Source organism: Podarcis bocagei, assembly GCF_964188305.1.
Source record: "Podarcis bocagei genome assembly, chromosome: 2".
NCBI lineage: Eukaryota > Metazoa > Chordata > Lepidosauria > Squamata > Lacertidae > Podarcis > Podarcis bocagei.
The window spans coordinates 81,290,931-81,311,391 of record NC_138126.1 but is presented as its reverse complement, the minus strand read 5'-3'; the positions used below and the strand labels follow the sequence as shown (position 1 = coordinate 81,311,391).

The following is a 20,461-nucleotide window of genomic DNA, read 5'->3' as shown; positions in this document are numbered from 1 at the left end:
CAGCCTCAGCTTTTGTAGCTGGAGTCAGTCAGGGTCTCGCCCTCCCAGGTCATGTGGGAAAAGACCTGCAAGGCTGGGAGGGAGCAGGTCTTCCAGGACTTAGAGCTAATATTTATAGTGCAAATGGGAGCCAATTGCTGCCCCATGGATTGGATGTGACCCATGAGGATTTTTGTCTGCCTCACTGCAATCCTGCTCAGTTTTAATCAAGGTGTTTTGAAACTCTTCCCCCATAGTTTCACCTGCAAGGGGAAAAGAGAGAATTGTTCCCCGCAGTTGTGAGAGACAAGTATTCTACATCTTTGCATTTTTTTCTGCTTGGGTAGTTGTTTTCTCCAACTATCTTAAGCACAACTGTGCCACAAACTTAGCTGAGCCCTCACAACACATGCAGGGGTCGAATTGCATTACAAAATGCCCTTCTGGTCCCTGTATTGCTTTCTGGAGAGACTGTTTTGCTCCCAAGAATACAGAGATTTCCTGCCTGTGATCTAGCATTTCAAAGCTAGAGAGGATGCAGACTGCCCATAGCACTTGTATGAGAGATTACATTGCTTATGAGTCTACTTGCATGAATGAATTCGGGCAGGGGTGGGGGGAGCAGCTGAAAGTGGCCCCTGAAGTCCCCTTTGAGTCATCATGACTTGGGTTGCAGGACTGTTCATTCCAATATGGTCACACGTTCTTGGTTTTCAGCATCCTTTTGTCAGCAAGGTCACTACTAACAGAGCCCTACGTGAGCTTGTGGCTGAGGCAAAGGCTGAAGTGATGGAGGAAATTGAAGACAATAGAGAGGAAGGAGAAGAGGATGACTCACCAGAATGTGCATCTGTAAGTTTCGTTCTTTCTGTCATCTTTCATTCTTTCTATCTATCCTGCTGCATGAAGGAAATGCATCTTTTTAAGAAGGAAGGCAAACCCCAACACCTGCGGGAATACACAAAATGCTTATATTTTTCAAAAAGCTTTCACAACGAAAGCTAGCTAGATACAGAAAAGTCAACTGAGGACCACCTTTGACCTCTGCATTGACTGTGTTTTTCTCGGGATGGGGGTGGGGAGCCACTTTGTTGTTTCTCATGCAGGTGGACAGGAAAAATGCCTCCTTGGTTGGGGAGCGATTCCTCCTCACGCAGCAGCCAACAAGCCCTGGAAACAATGTGATGGGCAGAAAGCCAGTCCCTTCGCTTTCCTCTCGTGAGAGAAGTCTCCTAAGTTAATGCTGAATGTGTCTCTTCATGTGTAACACTCACTATATGGCTAAAACGGCCACATGAGAAGATGTTGTCCACTGCCTCCTTTGCCCCAAGGAAAATCTCCCTGTGCCACTTGGTACTAAAAATGTGTTCTATGCCCTGGATCCTGGTGGCTGGTATTGGGCTTGGCTTGTGCAGATAGGAGGCTATGGGAGAAGTTGTATTTCTCTCTCTCTCTCTCTCTCTCTCTCTCTCTCTCTCTCTCTCTCTCTGTGTGTGTGTGTGTGTGTGTGTGTGTTTGTTCATTCGTTCATTCATTCATTCATGGAAGCAGGTCAGAAACAACTGGCAAGATTAAATATGTTGTTGATGGCTGATGCCAGGGTTCCAATCTAAAAGAGGTCTGTTCTGACCCAGGGCAAGGGATGCGGGGGGCATGTTCCTTATCCTACATGGGACTTTTCTGTGGAGAAAATGATGAAACTGCTTCAGGCACAACGCCGTTCCCTGGAGCCTGACAAACCAGACTTTGGAGTTTTTGCAGACTTCCTTCGATTGTCTAGGACTTGGACAGAAAATAGACAAAGTTTCAAGGGGGTAGTTGAAATCGCCAAGAGAGGTGCGTTTTCAACATTAATGAAAACAAACCGAAAACTCTTCTCATGGAAGCTCTAGTTGTCGGAGCAGAGTCACTGCTCTGTGTCCTATACCTGTACCCCAACCCATTGTTCCCTTAAACTCAAGCACCTGGTGCCAGTCCTGAGAAAGAAGTTAAGGAGTGCTTCCTCTCTGACTGAAGCTTCAGTTAGGAAATGCAAGCCTGGCTCCTCAAGGGAGGTGGGGGCGTTGAGGACGAGTGGCTGTGTGTTTCCTTCTCCCTCCCAATTCTGGAAGTACCTTTAGAAGTGGGAAGAGCAACACAACTGCTGTCCCTGAGGGGGTCCTCATCTGTGGAGGCTGAGGACTCAGTGTCAGGAATTGCAGGCAGGTCTTCTTCACTCCTCCTTCCACTCAACCCCCAAGATGTAAGGGAGAGAGTAGAGTCTTCAATTGTTGCTTAAAGAGCTCCCAGAGAATCCAGTGGGACAGAGTTTCCTAAGAGACGACACCCATGACAAATTTTTAGAGCTTGTTGATGGTACTTGTTTTTTCTGCCAGTTTTATTCATGTGTTTTTATCTTCTAGCTTTTTAATTATGTAAACTGCTCTGCAACCAGTTCCGCTCTGGTGAAGGATAGCATATAATATATTTTTTTAATCAATTATTGAAATAAAACTAAAAGTAGAAGACAAAAGATCTGCTAGTTCAAGGTTTCAATGGTCTCCTTACACTACAAATATTCAGAGGCAGAGGACATTTTAGTCTTGTTTCTTTTAAAAAAAACAACAACAACCCCAGTACATTTCTCAATGCATATGTTCGGTATTTGACTTCTCAGTTAAGTTTTTTAAGGAGAACGAAGTCAAAATTTATGACCTTTCTTTTTCCCTTTTCTTTACTTAGCCCCTTGATGCTAATAAGAGGGATTCTTCTGTGCCAAGCCAGCTAAGTTTGCAAAAAGAGAAGTCTCCAGAAAACGGCTTGTCACTTGTGGCCAATGGACCCATGTTGCCTCTACAGCAAGTCACTGAAGCCATAAATGGGAAGGGCAACAAGGTTTCAAAGGAAGTGGCTAGCGACGAAAAGCCAGGCAAACACAACAGCAGTACAAACTTGTCTGGAATTGAGGATTACACAGATGAAGCCAGTGCCAAAGAAAAGCCAGACGCCAGCCCCCAGTTGCTGCAACTCAACAAGAACGTTAAGCCAGTCGAGAACAGGAGTCTTGTCTACCGAAATAAGCACACTGAACCAGTAAGCAAAGATGATTCCAATGTGGAAAGCCGGCCAGAGAGCAGCCTCCTTGAGACGCCGGTTGAAGATAAGCTCCCCAATGGGAGTTTGAGTTCTTCCTCTCAGTTTGAGGATGGCAGCTCCAAGCAGGACTCTGATTCAGGTAGCACCTCTGCCTCAGAGAGCATGGACCTCAGTATCTCCTTGTCTACCGACCTGTCACTGAACAGAGGCAGCGGGTCCCTCTCTCTTAAGGTAAGAATTTGGGCTCAACAAATGGGATTTGTGTAGCATGGAAACCAGGCTTCACTCAGCAAACCTTTGAGCAAGATGTCTCTCTAACTCATTCTCCAACGAACTGATTCTATCAAGGGGTCAGGACACAAAATTTACTCCTACATGAGATAGCTGATTCTTAAAGTCTTTCCTGAGTTATCTTCCTTGAAGAGTCTGATAAAACCATTATTGGGCAGGTGGTGATAAATCTGAATGTTGTAATATATCCTAGTTCCCCTGTGATTGTTAGTTCCCAACTTTAGTCACCTTTGTTCTTGTTAGGCTGTGATATATATGTGTGTGTGTGTGTGTAATTTTCTTTAATGGTTGGTTCACCATAATAAACATTCGATTGATTACATAGGATGCAAAAATGCAGAAGATGACACTGAAACGGACCAGGAGATTTGTTGTGGATGGAGTAGAAGTGAGCGTCACTACCTCAAAAATCATCAGTGAGGATGAGAAGAAAGATGAAGAGATGAGATTCCTCAGGCAAGCTGAAAATCAGGGGATTTTTGTTTGGGGTGGAGATATGGGCACACCAGGCTTTCTAAGAATATAGTTTTCTCTATGCTTTTCACTTTCCCCATAGAGTTGTATGAAGTGGTAGGGAACCAGGGGACTCATCATGCAATATATTTTGGGCAGTTAAAAATATAGCATGAATGCTGCAGATCTGTAAAAGCATGATCTCCTTATGAGTAACAGGGAGTTATGGCCATTTCCAGAGCCTATCTGTTTGCACAAATTAAGGTTGTTGCTATATGGTGTATATAGCAGCTGGTTAGAAGTGTTTGTGAAGCTAGACCTGTTTTTGTTCTGTTGCTTTTAAGTGCCACTTCTGGTGGTTCTCCTGCTTAGTGAAGTGACTGTCTTCAAATTCATAGGTTTCCTCTCTGACATGGCAAATGGTGGACATGAGCAGTCAAGGTGCTCACCAAGGATGGTGTGGACCAAAAACCTGGCAGCAGCACTGCCATATAGCCTGGTGCCAGGCAGTGAACAGCCTTGAAACTGCTCTGGTCTGTGGTCCAGAGCCCACAACATAGTTGTTTTTTGGCATAAAATCAATATAAATACTGACCTATGAGTTCAGGACTCTTTCTTTCTTTCTTTCTTTCTTTCTTTCTTTCTTTCTTTCTTTCTTTCTTTCTTTCTTCCTCCCTCCCTCCCTCCCTCCCTCCCTCCCTCCCTTCTTCTCTTCCCATCTCCTTTCCTGAACTAGGGGATCAATAGGGACTTCACTGTAGAAGTACAGCAGTTTCTGATAAGTGTCTAACAGCAAATTCAGGTACTTCTCTTCACAGAGCTGCAAAAGCATACTTTTCGAAAGCCTTACCTTGTTGATAGGTCTACAACCTAAACAAAATCTGACAGGTGACACCAACTTTCTAATCCTCGACTTAAAAATAATCAGGGGAGACCCACAACTATAGCTTGTAGCATTTGTCTGAACCCACTGGCTTCAGTCAGTGAGGTATTCTTCCTCATAGTTCATTGTGGGGCCATATTGTACGTCTATTTATTCAAAGTGTCTGTACAAGGAAGGTGAATAATTCAAGGCCAGCGGACAGGAAAGCAGCCCCTTCTCAATATCCTGCCTGAAAGGGACAAGTGGTGAGAAGTGTGGCTGTGACACAAGGAGGCAGCAACTCCTTGAAGCAACGATTCTGACACTAGGAACACTCAGTCCCTGTGGTTATTTTAGTATGGATTGTGCTCCTTGTCTCCCCCTCCCTTTTTTTAGCTTCCAGAGACTGCCTGCCCTGGCAGTACAGGGAGAACTGGTCCTCCGTTCCTGAACTTCTTCTCCACTTTAATCCCACAGGCGCCAGGAGTTGCGGGAGCTGCGTCTGCTTCAGAAAGAGGAGCACCGGAACCAGACCCAGCTGACCAGCAAGCATCACCTGCAGTTGGAGCAAATGCTGAAGCGCTTTGAGCAGGAAATGCACGTACGTGGCAAAGAGAAGCCAAATTCCTCTCTCTTATTCAAAGATACCGGGCCGCATGCTGGTGGGAAGCAGTGGGGAGAGGAGAAACACGCCACTCACAAGGAATATATTGTATAGCCTGTTAGCCAGACTAGGCCGAAGGCTAGCCACTAGGAATGAAACTGGAGGCCTGTTGATGGAATCATTAGCTTTTCCCTCCATGTGCTGGGGCTATGTGGCGAGGGGAAGGGCCATTGTAAATGGACATTTCCATCCGGTCTGGCGTTGCCTGTGTTCTGGTGCTGCTCTTGTGGCGCAAGGCCTTTTCTTTGCAGCAGTTCAACAAGAAAAGTGGTCACCTTGGGTGCTGGAGAGGTCTGCTGCAATGGCCCAGCTTTTGAGGGGTCAAAAAGAAATGTCGTGGAAACAAAACAATAGGCCTTGAAACCCTATGTGAATCTTTCTCAGTTTCAAATATATTCCACCGCCCCCTTTTTTAAAAAAAGGTGACATTTTCTTCAGGCTATTCCCCCCCCCCGCAATAAATACATGTGTACTTTTACATATTCTGGAGTCTTTCAGCAGAACTTGTTGATGTGGTGTTCTTTCTCTTTCTGTCAGTTTAGTGTTGATTTTAAATCTGGCCAAGAAGAAAAGTAACATCTCTGAAGCCATGTTATGGCATTCCTGCAAAGAATAGCTTAGCATAGGTTGGATGCTTCAAAGTGCGTGTTTCTTCCTGTGTGTGAAACCTGACAGGATAAGGAGACAATGCAAGATTGTCATATTTTTAATTGAGGAACAGTTTCAGCTTGTTCCTGTATGCCTTCAAATTTTCTGGAAATCTTGCTGAATCAAAAATAACGAGGCACTTGCTGAAACTGCAACGCAACACATTCACAGCTATTGTGGCACTCCCCATATACGTATCCTCATATGCCTAACAATTTCCCAAACTCTCTCATGCAGGTATTCCACATTTTCATTTCAGCTTAAAAGCGAGGGCACATATTTGGGGGCTGGAGTCCCCAGTTTTCTGCAGCATGTGTGCTTGTTCCATATTTTAAGTATTGCTAAAGCCAGCTCCTCCTTCCTTTCCCTTCCCAGCCCCCACGGCATACAGTTAAAAAAATGGCAAGGGGTGTACAACGGGGTTGCAAAAGGTTATTAGGCTTTCAAGGATCTGTGCCAGTAGATTGACTGAGACTGACCTTAGGAGACCACAGGTAAACTTTTTACAGGGCTGAGCTGGGCCCCTGACAAAATCCCCCACACAAGGTATCTCTAGCAATGCCATGTACTGTGCTCTGTTTAAGGGAACTTCAGACAGTGGCGCCTGTCAAACCCCAGAGAGACCCTGCTAGTCCATGTAGCCAATCCTGAGCTAGAGTGACAAGTGGTGTGACTTGGTTCCTTCCCAGCCTTCCTTTAAAGTGGAGTTCAGTATGTCAGTAGCTCTGTTTGCAGCAGTTAACTATGTGACCCACACAATGCATTTTCATTAGGACTCTGCTGTGCTTAATCCTCAGTATGTTTGGAAAATGTTTCCATTTCTCACCCTTATGTAAGTTAAGATCTCTCTTGGGAAGAAGGCTTTCTGAAGGTGTGAATGGTTTTGGAGGAAGTGCAATAGCTACACAGGCACTGTGGTATGGAAAGTGGGGCGGGGGTGGGGAAGTATTATCTGAACCAGAGGGAGTAGTGTAGAGTTTGCACATGCAGACTGTTCCATTATTGGGTGTTTCTTCAGCCACCCTCTCACTGAGTTGGTTTAGCCCAAATATTCTTGTAAAACTCTGCCGAAATCCTGCGCGCTGATTTCAGTCCTGTTGCTGGCAGATATTTCTCCTTCTGTGAGGAAAAGGCGGGCGAGCATTCTTTCCTGTTCTGCTTCAGCCACAGCCTGTAAGCAGATGCAGCCATCTCATCTGCTTGCTCCAGCTCATGCCCTCCAGGCATCTCTGCTGCTTAATGTGTCAGAGGGCGGTGCTGCTCAGGAGATCCAGGTGTGTGGCAGGAAAGAACATTGTCACACACACATCCAGCTCCTAGTCTGCTCCCTGCTGTATATATGTGAGGGAACTAGAAGGCTACTGCAGCTTGTTTACTATTCTCTTCCGTTTCTGTGAGGTAGCTTACACAGAGCAATATATATATATATATTAAAAATATGGCATGCAAAGAAACAATATCAACAATGGAAGCAATTAAAGCAACTCACATTTCTCACAAATTGGCTTTTTTACAAATAATGTTCACAAAACCTTCAGTGTATGAACTTATTTTTTTAAAAATCGCAATGCCGTCTCATAAAACATATTTTTAATCCTTTGCTTATTGTTTAGAACAGGTATCTTCAGCTTTTTTCAGACCTACCATTTAACCCAGAGATGCATTTGGGGACTCATTTCTTAATCTTTTCTTAATATATTTTCATGGTGGCAGTGATCCTGTTGCAAACCTCCTTGGATCAGGTCACAAACCACTAGTGGGATCCGACCCACAAGATGTAGACCAGTGATTTAGAAACTCTGGTTTGTTATTCTGGTTTCAGAATAGTGAGGCAAGCTTCCCTAGGCTTATGAGTTCCATAGGACAGAGGCCACTACCGAGAGGGCCCTGTCATGGTCTCTCACCAGTTTTATTTCATATATGGGGGGAAAGGACCATAGCCAAGTGGTAGAGGATTTGCTTTGCATGCAGAATGCCCTAGGTTCAATCTCCAACATCTCCAGGTAGGTCTGGGAAAGCCCCCTGCCTGAAACACTGTTGATGTGTGAGGTGCTCATATGGGAAGAGAGACTCCCAGGGACACACTGTCCCCAGACAATGTGCCTTCAGTATTTAGAACTGCTAATGCTCAGAGATGCAACAAGATTTGGATATGTTCAAAAAAGTTTTAAGGTGGATTCATTTTAAGTTGTGCCTTTGCACTTTGCTTTATTAATTAAATGATGAAAAATACTAACGTAGTCAAATCTCTCAACTATGTATAAGGAAGCCTGAATGTCCTCTTTGGTCTCGTACAGACAAAGAAGAAATTCTATGACACCGAACTGGAAAATCTGGAACGTCAGCAGAAGCAGCAAATTGAAAAGATGGAGCAGGACCACACGCTGCGCCGCCGTGAAGAGTCCAAGCGTATCCGCGCTGAGCAGGAACGAGATCTTGTTAAATTTCAGGAGCAGCTGAAGCAAAGGAAGAAGGAGGTAAGAGTCGACGTTGGGCCAAAATCTTGCACAGGGAAATCTTAGATTTATTTGTTGGCACTGGCCTATCTGAAAGCCCCCTCAGTCGTCCTGCTGTCATTGGCTGAGGCACTCTCATGTCACAGACAAGCTGTGGAAGGGAAGGGAAGCTGAGGGCAGAGCTCCAAGATTTAGGGGTGCTGAAGAAAGGGAGGAGAGTGAACAGCAAAACAGAAGCTATGCAAATGCACACAGACAGACACCTTCCCATCCTCCATTGTCACAGCTCAGGGGCACATTCCATCCAGGCAAAAGCACTTGAGGAGGTGGGTAGGGGTTCAGCCAGGGCAGGGAGCGTGACCTCGAGATTCCTGAGGGCCAGGTAGAGGCCAAAGGGTTACATTCTGTCCCTGGGCCCTGAGGCTTCCCTACCCTTTTTCTAAATTCACTTGTATGTAATTATGCTGCCAGGGAAGAACGTAAAAGTAAGAACCACCACCACCCAGAAACAAGAGACTTAAGAAACACTAACAGAAAAATAGGTGAGGGTGAAATGAAAGCAAATCAAAGTGATAGCATAATGTCAGCATAAAACTGGAGAATTGAAAGCCAAACCATCAGGTGACACGGCCAATGTGATAAATCACTTTTGCTCAGACTTGTTAGGAAATTGGACCAGTAAGAACTTTTCTTGGTGTCTTTCGTTTCAAGCTCAAGAGTGACATTGAGAAGCTTCCACGACAACAGCGCAAGGGGACCATGAAAACAAAGATGGAGGAGTTTGCACAGAGAAAGCAAGTCATGGTAAGCTCTAGAGATATTAAGTCTGTGGTGGGGCCAAGAACCATATGGACACACTTGATTCCCTGCCTCCCAGTTATCAGGATGAGGAAGCAGAATCATACCACCCATCCTGCTTCCACTCATAAGAAAAGCTTTAGGCATCATACCAATAAGAGCATCTCTTTTGCTACTGTCTCCTTTCTTCCAGGAGCAAGAGTTTGAAGCCAAACAGGCTGAGGATCTGGAACAGGCCATGAAGAATATCACCACCCAAAATCGGAAGGAGATCTGTGACAAGGAGCGAGAGTGCCTCAACAAAAAACAACAGCTTATGAGAGGTGAGAGGGTGTCATCGCCCCCCCCCCCAAAAAAAAGTGGGGAGGAGATTTCTCTAACTTGGTGCCCTCCAGATGTTGATGGACTACAGCGCCCATTAGTCAGGCATGCTGGGGCTGATGGGGATGGGATTCAAAACACCCTCAAGACACCAGGTGGGGTGAGTTTCCTCCCAGGAGAGTTATTGACGTAACTATAAGTGAGCAGGTAAGATAGCGCCAAAGACAGTAGCAAAAAGCATTCCACGTTATGCCAAAGCGTTCAATAGTAGTAATATTAACGAACGATGTAATTTGGAAAGAATAGCCAAGCAGTCTCAAGTTGCAGTTTTTTCCCAATAGCTTATAGCCACAATACAGCCTTGGAAGGGGGAAAGAGGGTATAGCCCTTTTCTCTTAACTGCAAGGATTCTCTAGCTGCCTTTCTGTCCCTTCCGCATCCTTCTTTCATGCCTTCTGCACCTACTGCCCAAAGAAATTCCTGCCTTTGTTATCATCTCACCCCTCAAGTATAGACCTGGCAGCACAAGGAGTTGCAGGAGTATAAATGACGTAAAGGGACTGAGCCTGGGGTCAGACTTCATTAAGTCCAGGGTGGTCCAACATGCGATCCAAGGGCCTCATGCTGCCCACAATGCCTTTTTGGGCGGCTCTCGGGCAGCCTTCATGCTGCCTTCACGTTGCCTTCCCAAAGCTAGGTAAGTGACGTGCTGGGCTTTCGGAAGGAGACGTGAGGGCTCTGGCAGGGTCTTGGAGTCCTCCCACTTCCTTACCAAAACCTGGCTAGCACTTTCCCAGCTTTGAGGAGGTGGGGGACACCAAATGTTGGCCTCCCCCCATGTGACAAGGCAGTGTGCAGTCTATGGGTTCCATAGTAATCTTGTGGCCCACTTGGTATGAAAAGCTAGACCGCCCTGCTAGTCTGTGCTTCTTTTTCTCTTTCTTGCATACTATCCTCTCCCTTCCTTGGTCAGCTTATCCTACAGTTTTGCCTTGAGTATTTGGTTAGGCTGAGGTGGTGGTTGTGCTTGGAAAGGGAAGTGACTGGATTCTCCAGTGGAGGATGGTCCACTAGGGCGAGTGGGGAATAGCTCTGCCCACCTTATTTGACCCTCAACCAGCCTCCACCTTCTTGCCTTCTCGCTGGCAACCAGTCCAGGAAGTGGCATTGCCAGTCATCTTCCTCCTCAGTATCAGTGTTGCCGTTGTAGAATTTGGCAGGGAGGAGGATGGGAATACAACTAGAATTGCTTGGCCTGCTCTGCCTGTCTTTGGCTCTAGCTTCATTTGCTGTGGGTCTTGCTGCCTTCTGCCCTACTGCTCCCCATGGGCACCAGCCACCCTTGGGAAGTGCCTTTACCTTCTGGAATCGCATGTGATTCATAACTTCTTTGCCTATCCCCCCCCCCCCCCCGTGGTAAAGTGTGTAATGACCATATGCCATTTTATACCTATTTCTCAGATCGGGAAGCTACCATCTGGGATCTGGAAGAGCACCACCTACAGGAGAAACACCAGCTTATTAAGCAACAGCTGAAAGACCAGTATTTCCTCCAGAGGCATGAACTGCTCCGGAAACACGAGAAGGTAGCAGAGTTTCAGTCTGATTTATTTTCTTTAATGACTCTAATGCTTCCTACGGATGAGCAAGGTGTGGAGTTGCTGTGAAAGAATTGACCTCAGCAGATTTACAGAAAATGGCCTCCCTGTTGCTTGCTTGCATTGGGTGTGAGTACTGCGTATATTTAACCATAGTCAGTGCAGTCAAACGTGGAAAGTCTGGAGAGGGAATAACGGTGGTCAGTTATAGGAGTACAGTTTTGTGCTTATAGATTCATAGACTCATAGAATTGTAGAGTTGAATGGAACCCAAAGGATCATCTAGATCAGTGTTTCCCAAGCTTGGGTCTTCAGCTGTTTTCTGACTACAATTCCCATAATCCCTGACCACTGATCTGGCTAGCTAGAGATGATGGGAGTTGTAGTCCAAGAACAGCTGAAGACCCAAGATTGGGAAACACTGATGTAGACCAACTCCCAGCAATGCAGGAATCGCAGCTGAAAAATCCCCGACAGATGACAATCCAACCTCTGTTTACAAACCTCCAATGAAGAAGAGTCCACCACTTACTTTAGGCCAGCCTTCACCATTTTGGTGCCCTCAAAAGTTTTGGACTACAACTGTCATCAACCCAGGCCAGCACAGCCTCTCTCTCATGCAATTGGTTTGTTTGTGTGAGTGTGTGAGTGTGCTTCAATAGGACAAATGTCAAAATATTCTTGCCATAGTGTCTGTTGCATTTCCATCAGCTTTTATCTGACTGAGCCCCTGGAGTAAGCCATGGTGAATCTTCATAGAAGTGGCTTTGTTTTCCTTAAACTAAACCTGCACTATCTTTGTCTGTCCCCTTTGTGGTCTGTTGAATATTACCCTGGGCAAATATCCAATGTCACCATTCGCTTTGACTCTAAACTTGCAACATTTATTGTATTGACTTACCCCCCCAACCCTGGGCTGCCGTTGCTATTCCAGGAGCGTGAGCAAATGCAACGGTATAACCAGCGAATGATGGAGCAGCTGAAAATTCGGCAGCAGCAAGAGAAAGGCCGTCTCCCCAAAATTCAGAGGAGCGAAGGGAAGACCCGTATGGCCATGTATAAGAAGAGCCTCCATATCAGCTCCAGTGGAAGCGCCTCAGAACAGAGGGAGAAGATAAAACAGGTGAAGGATAGCACTAGAACCCTTGACAGAAGGATTCGATTTGTGGCACTTGCATTCATTCATTCATTCATTCATCCATCCATCTATAGATGGATCTCCAATGAGGTCAAGGTAGCACACACAATTCCCGCCCCCCACTCATTAGTTAACCGCCACAACAAACCTGTGAGGTAGGTTAGGCTGAGAGGCAGTGACACTGCATTTGGATTCCTGCAAGCGAGGACTGTTAATCATAGAATTGTAGAGTTGGAAGGGATGACGAGGATCATCTAGTCCAACTCCCTGCAATACAGGAATCTTTCACCCAATGTGGAAAGGAGGATTGTAGACTATACATGGAGGGTCCCTTGCTCAACAGCATGTACTTCCAGAAGCCACTGGTCCAGGCTGCTGACAGATATTTGCTCAGTTCCATCTGATATCACTGACATTTTAAGCTCCAATGCTATATAAAGCACAAGTTAATACTGCCAGAAGGTTTCAGACAGTGGGTAGCTCAAGAAACCTTCCTGCAACACCTGTTAATGGTTTCATGGAAGGGTGGGAAGGTCATAGCTATGCCCCCTGCGTTGCTCTGGCACCTGTGGTGCAACCAATACAAGGTGCCATGGAATCAGATCATATTGTGCTCACACCAACAGATATCAAAGGAGTACATGTATTTGAGGGTCCTACTCCTAGCGCAGAAGCTGAGAGGGGGCATTTCCCCCTGAAAATAAATTGTTCTCACATTTGTGACCCTCCATGTCTTCGTTGTGCAGCATTCTAGCTCCTGGTATATATATAAAAATGTAGGGAGCCATGTTTAAAATTCCTGTGAACATAGCCTGGTGATTTAAAACCACAGTGAACGATGGTGATGTTGGGTTGCTCCCTTCTGTTTCAGTTTGCACAGCAGGAGGAAAAAAGGCAGAAAGCTGAGCGACTGCAGCAGCAGCAGAAACATGAGATGCAGACGAAGGATATGAGTGCCCAGTGTGAGAGCAACATGAATGAACTCCAACAGTTACAGGTAACTTAACACCGGCTCAGCTTTACGTATGCTTGGGCGGGGTGTGGCATGCCACTAGTTTGGCTCATAGAGAAAAATCTGCCATCCATTCTGAAAAGTTGGTTCATCCTACCTGACAACAAAACCCTCCCAGAAATGGAAAATGTGCTTCAGTATTTCTTGTTTTTGCTTCTGGCATGTCGTGACATTTTGCATCCTATCTTTCCATAAAGATGGTATATATATGGAGGCTATCTTATTTAATCCTCACAGCAACCATGTGAGGTATGATAGACACGGAGAGAGTGAATTTTCCAGAGCCTCTCAATGGGGTTTGTGGCTGAGCAGCCTCTAACCATGACATTCATGAGCTCCAAATTGAGTGAATGCAAAAGGTTTCTGGAATGAGCATAGAATGAGTTGGGATTTTGTTGCTTTTGAAGTAAATCTTGTTCTTTCCTGGTCTTGGAAACTCAAGTCAGCAGGGATGCTGGGTTTGATACTGACCTTTTTGCTCTTCAGAGCTTCCCTCATTTGTTTTTCTTCTGATGTTTTAAATCTGTATAGAATGAGAAGTGCCATCTCTTGGTTGAACATGAGACCCAGAAACTGAAAGCTCTGGATGAAAACCACAATCAGAACTTGAAGGACTGGCGGGATAAGCTGAGGCCACGAAAAAAGGTGACAGCTAAAGAAAGTTGGAATAAAACTTCAAACACCATTAGCATTTTTTGGGGGGGGGTGGAAATCAAAGGTTCAGTATTGAACTTTTGACTTTCAGATCAATTTGCCAAATCAAATACTCGGGGCGGGGGGAATACTTTGTGTTCATTGAAATGCTAGCAGTAATTTTTATTCCAGTCTATTTTTATTGGATTTAAAATTGTTTTTATATTTGAAAGTGCTTTATATGTTGTTATTGTCTGAGATGCTTCCTAAGAAGCTATTCAGAACTGCAATGAAATAAATAAACCATTTGGATTTGGAGGAGGGTTGAATTAGGACAACCTATTTCTGAAATGTTGCAAGTTTAGCTTTTTGGATTTGGTTCTCTCCCCCTCTAATTTCATCTAATTTCATCTAATTTTGTTTCATTTTTGACAACTCATGTACATAAGCCACGGTTGGGGAACCTCCATCCCATGGGCCAAACTTGGTCTGCCAGATCATTTTTGGGAAGCTGCACTCACCCTCCACCTGACATCATACCTGATGGGTGCATGGCTGCACGCCTTGCTTAAGAAGGGGGAAGTGGCTTCCATTCCATGGAAACTCTTCCCTTCTAATGCTGCTCTTTGAAACCCCCCAAATTGGAGATTCAAAGAGTAGCATGGGGCAGCCCCAATTTTCAGAGGGTTAAGGAGTAATGAGGGTTAAGGAATAATGAGGAAAAGGGCTTTCGAATTGCCATTTGTAAACAGTCCTGTACTGCTCTTTAAACATCAGATTTTCAGAGGTGTAAGGAGCAGCATGGGGATGTTTGCAAAAGGCTATTAAACAAGGACATCAAAGTGCAGCATCATGTGACATCACTATGATGTCTGCCAGGTCTTGAGAGATTAAGATCTTGCCCCTCCTGGCCAGAAAGTTTTCCCCATCCCTGATGTAAACTGACAGGGATCCAGGTGGCTGAGAACAGTGAAGTGATTACAGCTTGAAGCATTTCTCCAGCTGAGCTCATTTCTCTTCGCATTTCAGGCTTTGGAAGATGAACTGAATCAGAAGAAGCGAGAGCAAGAAATGTTCTTCAAACTCAGTGATGAGACCGATGGTCAGCCTTCAAGGTCGCCAAACAAGCCTGCCAAATTTGTCCCATTCAGTTCTGCAGAGGCTTCATAACCCTTGGATTAGTGGACAGAAAGGCAATCCCTGCCTTTGTCCACAGAGAAGTTGACCCAAAGGACTGTCAGGGCTCCCTTTTCTCATGCACCAACTCTGATTTCCTCTTTTGTCTGAGACAACCAGTGTGGCCTGAGGTCTGTTCCCCTAGAGATGAGACAGCTTCCCATTCATGTGGCCCTGGCTGGTGCTGACCAGTTGCACTTGGAGAGTTGTGGATGAGCTTCGGAAAGTAGAGCTAGTGGGGTTGTGTGCAGAGTTCACACTGCTTGCTGATCCCATTGCCCAGACCTTGGGCAGTTTTCTCTCTTAACCATCTGTCGAAGGGATGAATGTTGGTGACCTAAAAGATTGTTGATGGCTGTCAAGTGCTGCTGATAAACTTGCCTGTTTCATTTTCTAACTAGTTCTCCTGTTAGGCCCAACTTGCTATGTCTGTCAGTGGATCTCACTTAGCCTTTTAGTCTTAATGGTCGAACCATTTACTGCCTTGAAGGACTGGGAGTTCAACTGCACAGCTTACAAAAGACAATGAGAAATTGTTAGCTTTTATTGTGGCCTCCATCTTTGTCAGTTAAACAAAGAGCTCCTTCTCCTCTCCTTCTAGGGCCTAGAATCTAGGCCGTCCCATTGAAACTCATCAGTTTCTCAGCTTGTTTTGAAGTGACCCAGCACACCACCCTGGTAACGTGTGACACAATTTCTGCCCTTTCTCAAAGTTACCACAGCCTGAAACATACAAGTGGAGTGTTTAAATCAAATCTGTCCCGAGTCAAAGGCTGACCAAAAAGGCAATGAGAAGCTTATGATCCAACTTAGAGTGCAATTCAACAGTTGCGAAGGCTGCATATACATGGTCAGCTGTGGAAATTGCTGCCCAGTTTTGGGATGTTTAACTTCGCACACCTGCCCCAATTAATAAGCCGTGCAGAGGCCCACACCGTTCAGATCCTAAAATGGTGGGTAACATAAAGGTCTGGCCTTTGCTCTTCACTTTCCCCTCCTCTTCCGTTGTGAGGCAATGGGTTTCTTTTCCCTGTGTTCATCAACAGGGAGTTCTGTCTCTCCTGTCTCCATTTCTCTCCCCAGCCCAATTGGTCCAGAAGGCAAAGCTTGTGCTCAGGTTATGGCAAGAGCTAATGGCTGCTCTTTCCAATATAATAAATAGAAGAAAAGTGCAAATGCCTTGTAGCAGCAAGTTTACAACTGGCCTAAGGTTAAAGGCATCTTGTTTTGCATCATCTCATGTGAGTTTCATAGGACATCAATTGCTAGCTTTTAGTTTTAGTTTTTTAAGGTCTACTGTATAAACTATTGGGTGTGCTGTGATTTGAGAACATGGTGTTGGCCTAAACCATAATTTTGGCCAGTGTGTATCCCTTTGCTGCTACCTTTGAGTTTGTAGCAAGCCAGAATGATTCAGGTAAGAGGAGCCCCATACAGCAGAATAGAATGTGATACATTTGAAATGCTGAAGATAATCAGCATATCATTATCTTTAAGTCTTCCAAAGGCTGTTTTTAAACCAAAGATGTGTTATTTTCCCCTCACACCTTGCCCACTCCCCATTTCACTATTAAAATACATATTTCAGGAAATGTCAAGACTTTATCAGTTTCACCAATTTGCATTTCCCTAGACATTAAATCTATATTGAAGTCTTGATGCTTTGCACAGTGCAGTTCACACAATCCTCCATCTGGGTCAGCTGTTTGTGGTAAATGCTTAAATTTGGTACTTCATTCAAACAAAGTCTTCACAGTTCATTGGTACTTCATTCAAACAAAGTCTTCACAGTTCATTGTGCCGTCTCAAAGCACTTAGGTTGGCAAAATGCTCCAGTGTTCCTTTTTGTGTATCACTCAGGACTTTTCCAGCACTAGCTCTGTATAGGAAATAATGCTTTTCTTTCCCTGTCTTCCTATAAAGCCATGTTGCTGTTAATGTGATTTCTGTTCTCAGAGTTAACTTGATGGAATGGAAACAGAAGTCTAGCAAATGCATCGGCTGCTGCCAGGCTGCAGTTTCACTGTCTTGTTTAAGAGACTCCGGATTCTGGATATTTTAGAGGCTGGAAAATTTGCACCCAGAAACCATGGGGTTACCGTCCTGTTCTAAATAATTGTGTTTTGAGATACTGTCAGGTGAGACTGAGAGAAACTGGAACAGAGCCTGTGAATGAATGGGTTGTGTCCTGAAAACTCAAAGATCCTAATTTTCTCCAAACCCGATAGCCAGTTTCTTTTCTAACTTTATGTCGCAAATTTTTGATAGTTTGCATTGTGCACAGGCTTGTGTATGCTGTGGACACACCCACATGCAGCTCAATCTCCTTGTAAGTCAGCCAGTAGTACATCTAATTGTCTTCATCCTTGGCCAAGAAATCAAACAAGAGTTGCTAATTTTAATACTGCTGCAAGTTTGTGTGTGCTTATCTTTCTTTGTGTGCCAGTCTGGTCTTGACTGCTACCAAGCGCTGCTGTAATTTTACAAAAGTGCAATATTTACCTCGTGCAGTGTTGCAAGGATGTCCTGCTCCTTTTGTGGCAAGAAAGTGTCACTTTTCTTTATTTTTCTCTTTCCCTAACCCAAACAAAACCAACTTTTTCTTTCTCTTCCTTGGCATAAATCTACAATATTTTTTACATGGGGGGGACCTGATTCTTCTACCCAAAAGTGTTTTCTTTTTTGGGGAAACCACTATGATGTAAATAATCTAATAAAAACATTACCACGGTGAGCGCCTGCATTTGCGTCCTGAACACTTGTTGTACTTGTTGCCTGTGGGTTTTGGTCAGCAGTGCTGACTTGTATTTGTACATAAATTTGGCTTGAGCGTAATGGAATTTGATTCCTGCTTACCGAGATTCAAATCACCCTACAATCAACAGCTTTCGGGCTTGGAACCAAACAAACTTTTCTTAAAATATATATTATCTCATTTTGAGAATGTGTGCATTGAAATGTGTTGGTAATAAAGCTATTAATTCTCAAAGCTAGCTGTGACCAGCTGGAGCTGTTTTTAATTTTCTGCTGCTAAGCATCCAAGAATAGCTAAAGGGTGACACTGTTTGGTGAAGAGGGAGACCTGCACCTACCATCATCCGTCACATCATCTCCCATTTTGAATCTGCTGCCCTTCTGTTTTGATATTAGCAATTATTGAGCACCTACAGTGCCTATAAAAGCATGTGCAAAGTCTTGGGATGAAGAGCCCCGTATAGTCACCTAGCCATTTATTATACAGTACATGTGCTAGATAGTGTTTTCATGTGGAAATTGCCATTGATGGGTCAGTCATCTTTGCTGAGTAGGGGTTTCACAATTCCCTCAATGCGATGGAGTTGCTGGGAATTACATGACATCGTTCTCAAAATTCTGCCCATGCAGAGGGAATATTGTGTTGAATATTCTGCTTCCGAGGTCAAAGAAACCATTAGATGCTGTTGTCATGGCCCTCAAGTAGATTGTAATTGATCAGCAAGCACAGATGTTGTCATGACTAGCCCTGAAGTTTAGTAAACATCGTTTATTATAAGTAGGAACCAGTTGTTCTAGGAGACCTTACATTTAAGAAAATGGTACTTAAAATGCACACATGTACTGAAATACATGGAAATAGTAAATTACAGTTTCTTCCATTACATATTACATGGTGTAGAAGACACAGATTCACATATTGTGCTATTTTACAACTTCGGCTCCAGATACCCACAGTTTCCCTCTGTTTTTGAGCTCCAATTGTCTTCCTGGAGCTTGAGGAAACCAAGTGAGATAATACAGAGACTGTCAATCAAGTGTCGTCTCCCCTCCCCCCTCTCACATACACACACGTGAGCAAAACCATTTGTTGTTGGGCTGGCTAGCTGTTGTATGATCTGTCAGAGGTCACCAGCTCTGATCCATGTTCTGGGCGATGCTGGATTTTGGCCCTTGTGGAAAGATACCATAACTGCCAAGGTAGGAAAGGTGGTCGACGTTTTCCAACATTACACCATTAAGTTGGATTTGTGGCGCTGCAGAGGGGTTGTGGGGTGCTTGTTGGTGCAGCACTTTGGTTTTTTGGATATTGAGCGATGGGCCCATGAGTGTGTGGTGAGGCACCTGTGCACATGCTTACAGGCGCAAGAATTGGCCCAGATAGTTATTCTGCTATGCCACCACCATGCAGGAAAATGTGGCATTTCCAGGTGACAAATTTCAAAAGGTGTTTTCTGTAACCAATAAAAAGTCTTCTTGTAACGTAAGGCTAACAAGTGGTGTAAGTTTCTATGGGCTAAATAAAGCCTATTAAATGTGTGGTCTCTTAAACTGATATGTACATATAGAGAGGTGGAGGGAGGTTTATGTCTGGGGCAACAGGAACAGATGGCAGCAGATGTATCCTATTTCTGTGCAGAGAGAAAATGAAAACAAGATCCAATCAGGGTGGAAGTCTTTCCAGCTGATACGCTGAAAGCCAGTATACGGGTAGAATCCAGTACATGAGAGCAAGTCAGATATTAAACTATCTTCTCATATAGCTTGATACAACAGCAAGTCATTATGGGCTGCCTTAAAGCTCTGGCTGTTGTGGGATAGTCAGGGGAGGAGACTAAATATCCTGGCAACAGAGCTAGAGCAATGCTGTGATGTGTTGAACACAACTCAGTGATCATTCTGTTTGCTGCATGTGTAGACTTCTCTGAATTTTGACTATTTTATACTGTTCCCTTGCCCAGAGCAAAATATGCATGATGTACCTACTGGCAGAAACTGGCTTTCGGTCACACAAGTCTAATTCTTTCCTGATGCATAAGTAGTCAATGTATATTCCTGGAGCCTAAAATATGGTGTTTAAAAGGAGGTGTATGGCCACCAGTTTTAGACAGTAATCTTTTAAAGGTAGCCAGATGTTCTGATGCGATATGTACTAGAAATGAAAAGCAACACAATTCTCCAGTAGTCTAACTATTAACTCCATCTATAGACTAAGTAGAACAAAACAGTAAATACGTTTTTCCGGGGGTGGGGGGGGGGCCTTAACTGAGGAACAGAGGAATATTATACATCATTTAGTAGGCCCAAGTTTATGGGTAGGCTGAGAGCAACAGCTTGAAAAATGAAGCAGGGAGTATCTCTTTCCATAATAGTATTAGAATTCCAGACCTGATGGAAGAGAAAATAATTAAGTTGATTTTAATATTCTATTGCTAATCAGGCTGCTATTAAAAACAAGGTGTGCAGAACACTCAGGCTATTTGTAGTATTTCTCTAGCAGCACCTTTCTCCTTGCTGCCCCCCCCCAAAAAAACCCAGTTCCCCCCAAACAGAATCTTAAGCACCTGATTTAATTACCAAGGCTTTGTGAGAGCAGCTGGTGG

At 44.5% G+C, this 20,461-nt stretch overlaps 1 protein-coding gene across 2 annotated transcripts in view; it reads left to right on the top strand.

Annotated features, from left to right (window-relative positions):
- The window catches only part of STK10 (serine/threonine kinase 10), a 66,890-nt gene extending 48,793 nt beyond the window's left edge, over positions 1-18,097 (top strand). For both annotated transcript variants that reach the window (XM_081178373.1, XM_081178374.1), the window contains 12 exons: positions 697-831; positions 2,701-3,285; positions 3,671-3,801; positions 5,138-5,261; positions 8,270-8,449; positions 9,140-9,232; positions 9,420-9,549; positions 11,009-11,133; positions 12,080-12,268; positions 13,155-13,280; positions 13,827-13,940; positions 14,958-18,097. In XM_081178373.1, the coding sequence (XP_081034499.1) occupies positions 697-831; positions 2,701-3,285; positions 3,671-3,801; positions 5,138-5,261; positions 8,270-8,449; positions 9,140-9,232; positions 9,420-9,549; positions 11,009-11,133; positions 12,080-12,268; positions 13,155-13,280; positions 13,827-13,940; positions 14,958-15,098 (2,073 nt within the window). In that variant the 3' untranslated portion in view covers positions 15,099-18,097. The remainder of the gene's footprint in view (positions 1-696; positions 832-2,700; positions 3,286-3,670; positions 3,802-5,137; positions 5,262-8,269; positions 8,450-9,139; positions 9,233-9,419; positions 9,550-11,008; positions 11,134-12,079; positions 12,269-13,154; positions 13,281-13,826; positions 13,941-14,957) is intronic.
- The last annotated feature ends 2,364 nt before the right edge of the window (positions 18,098-20,461 follow it).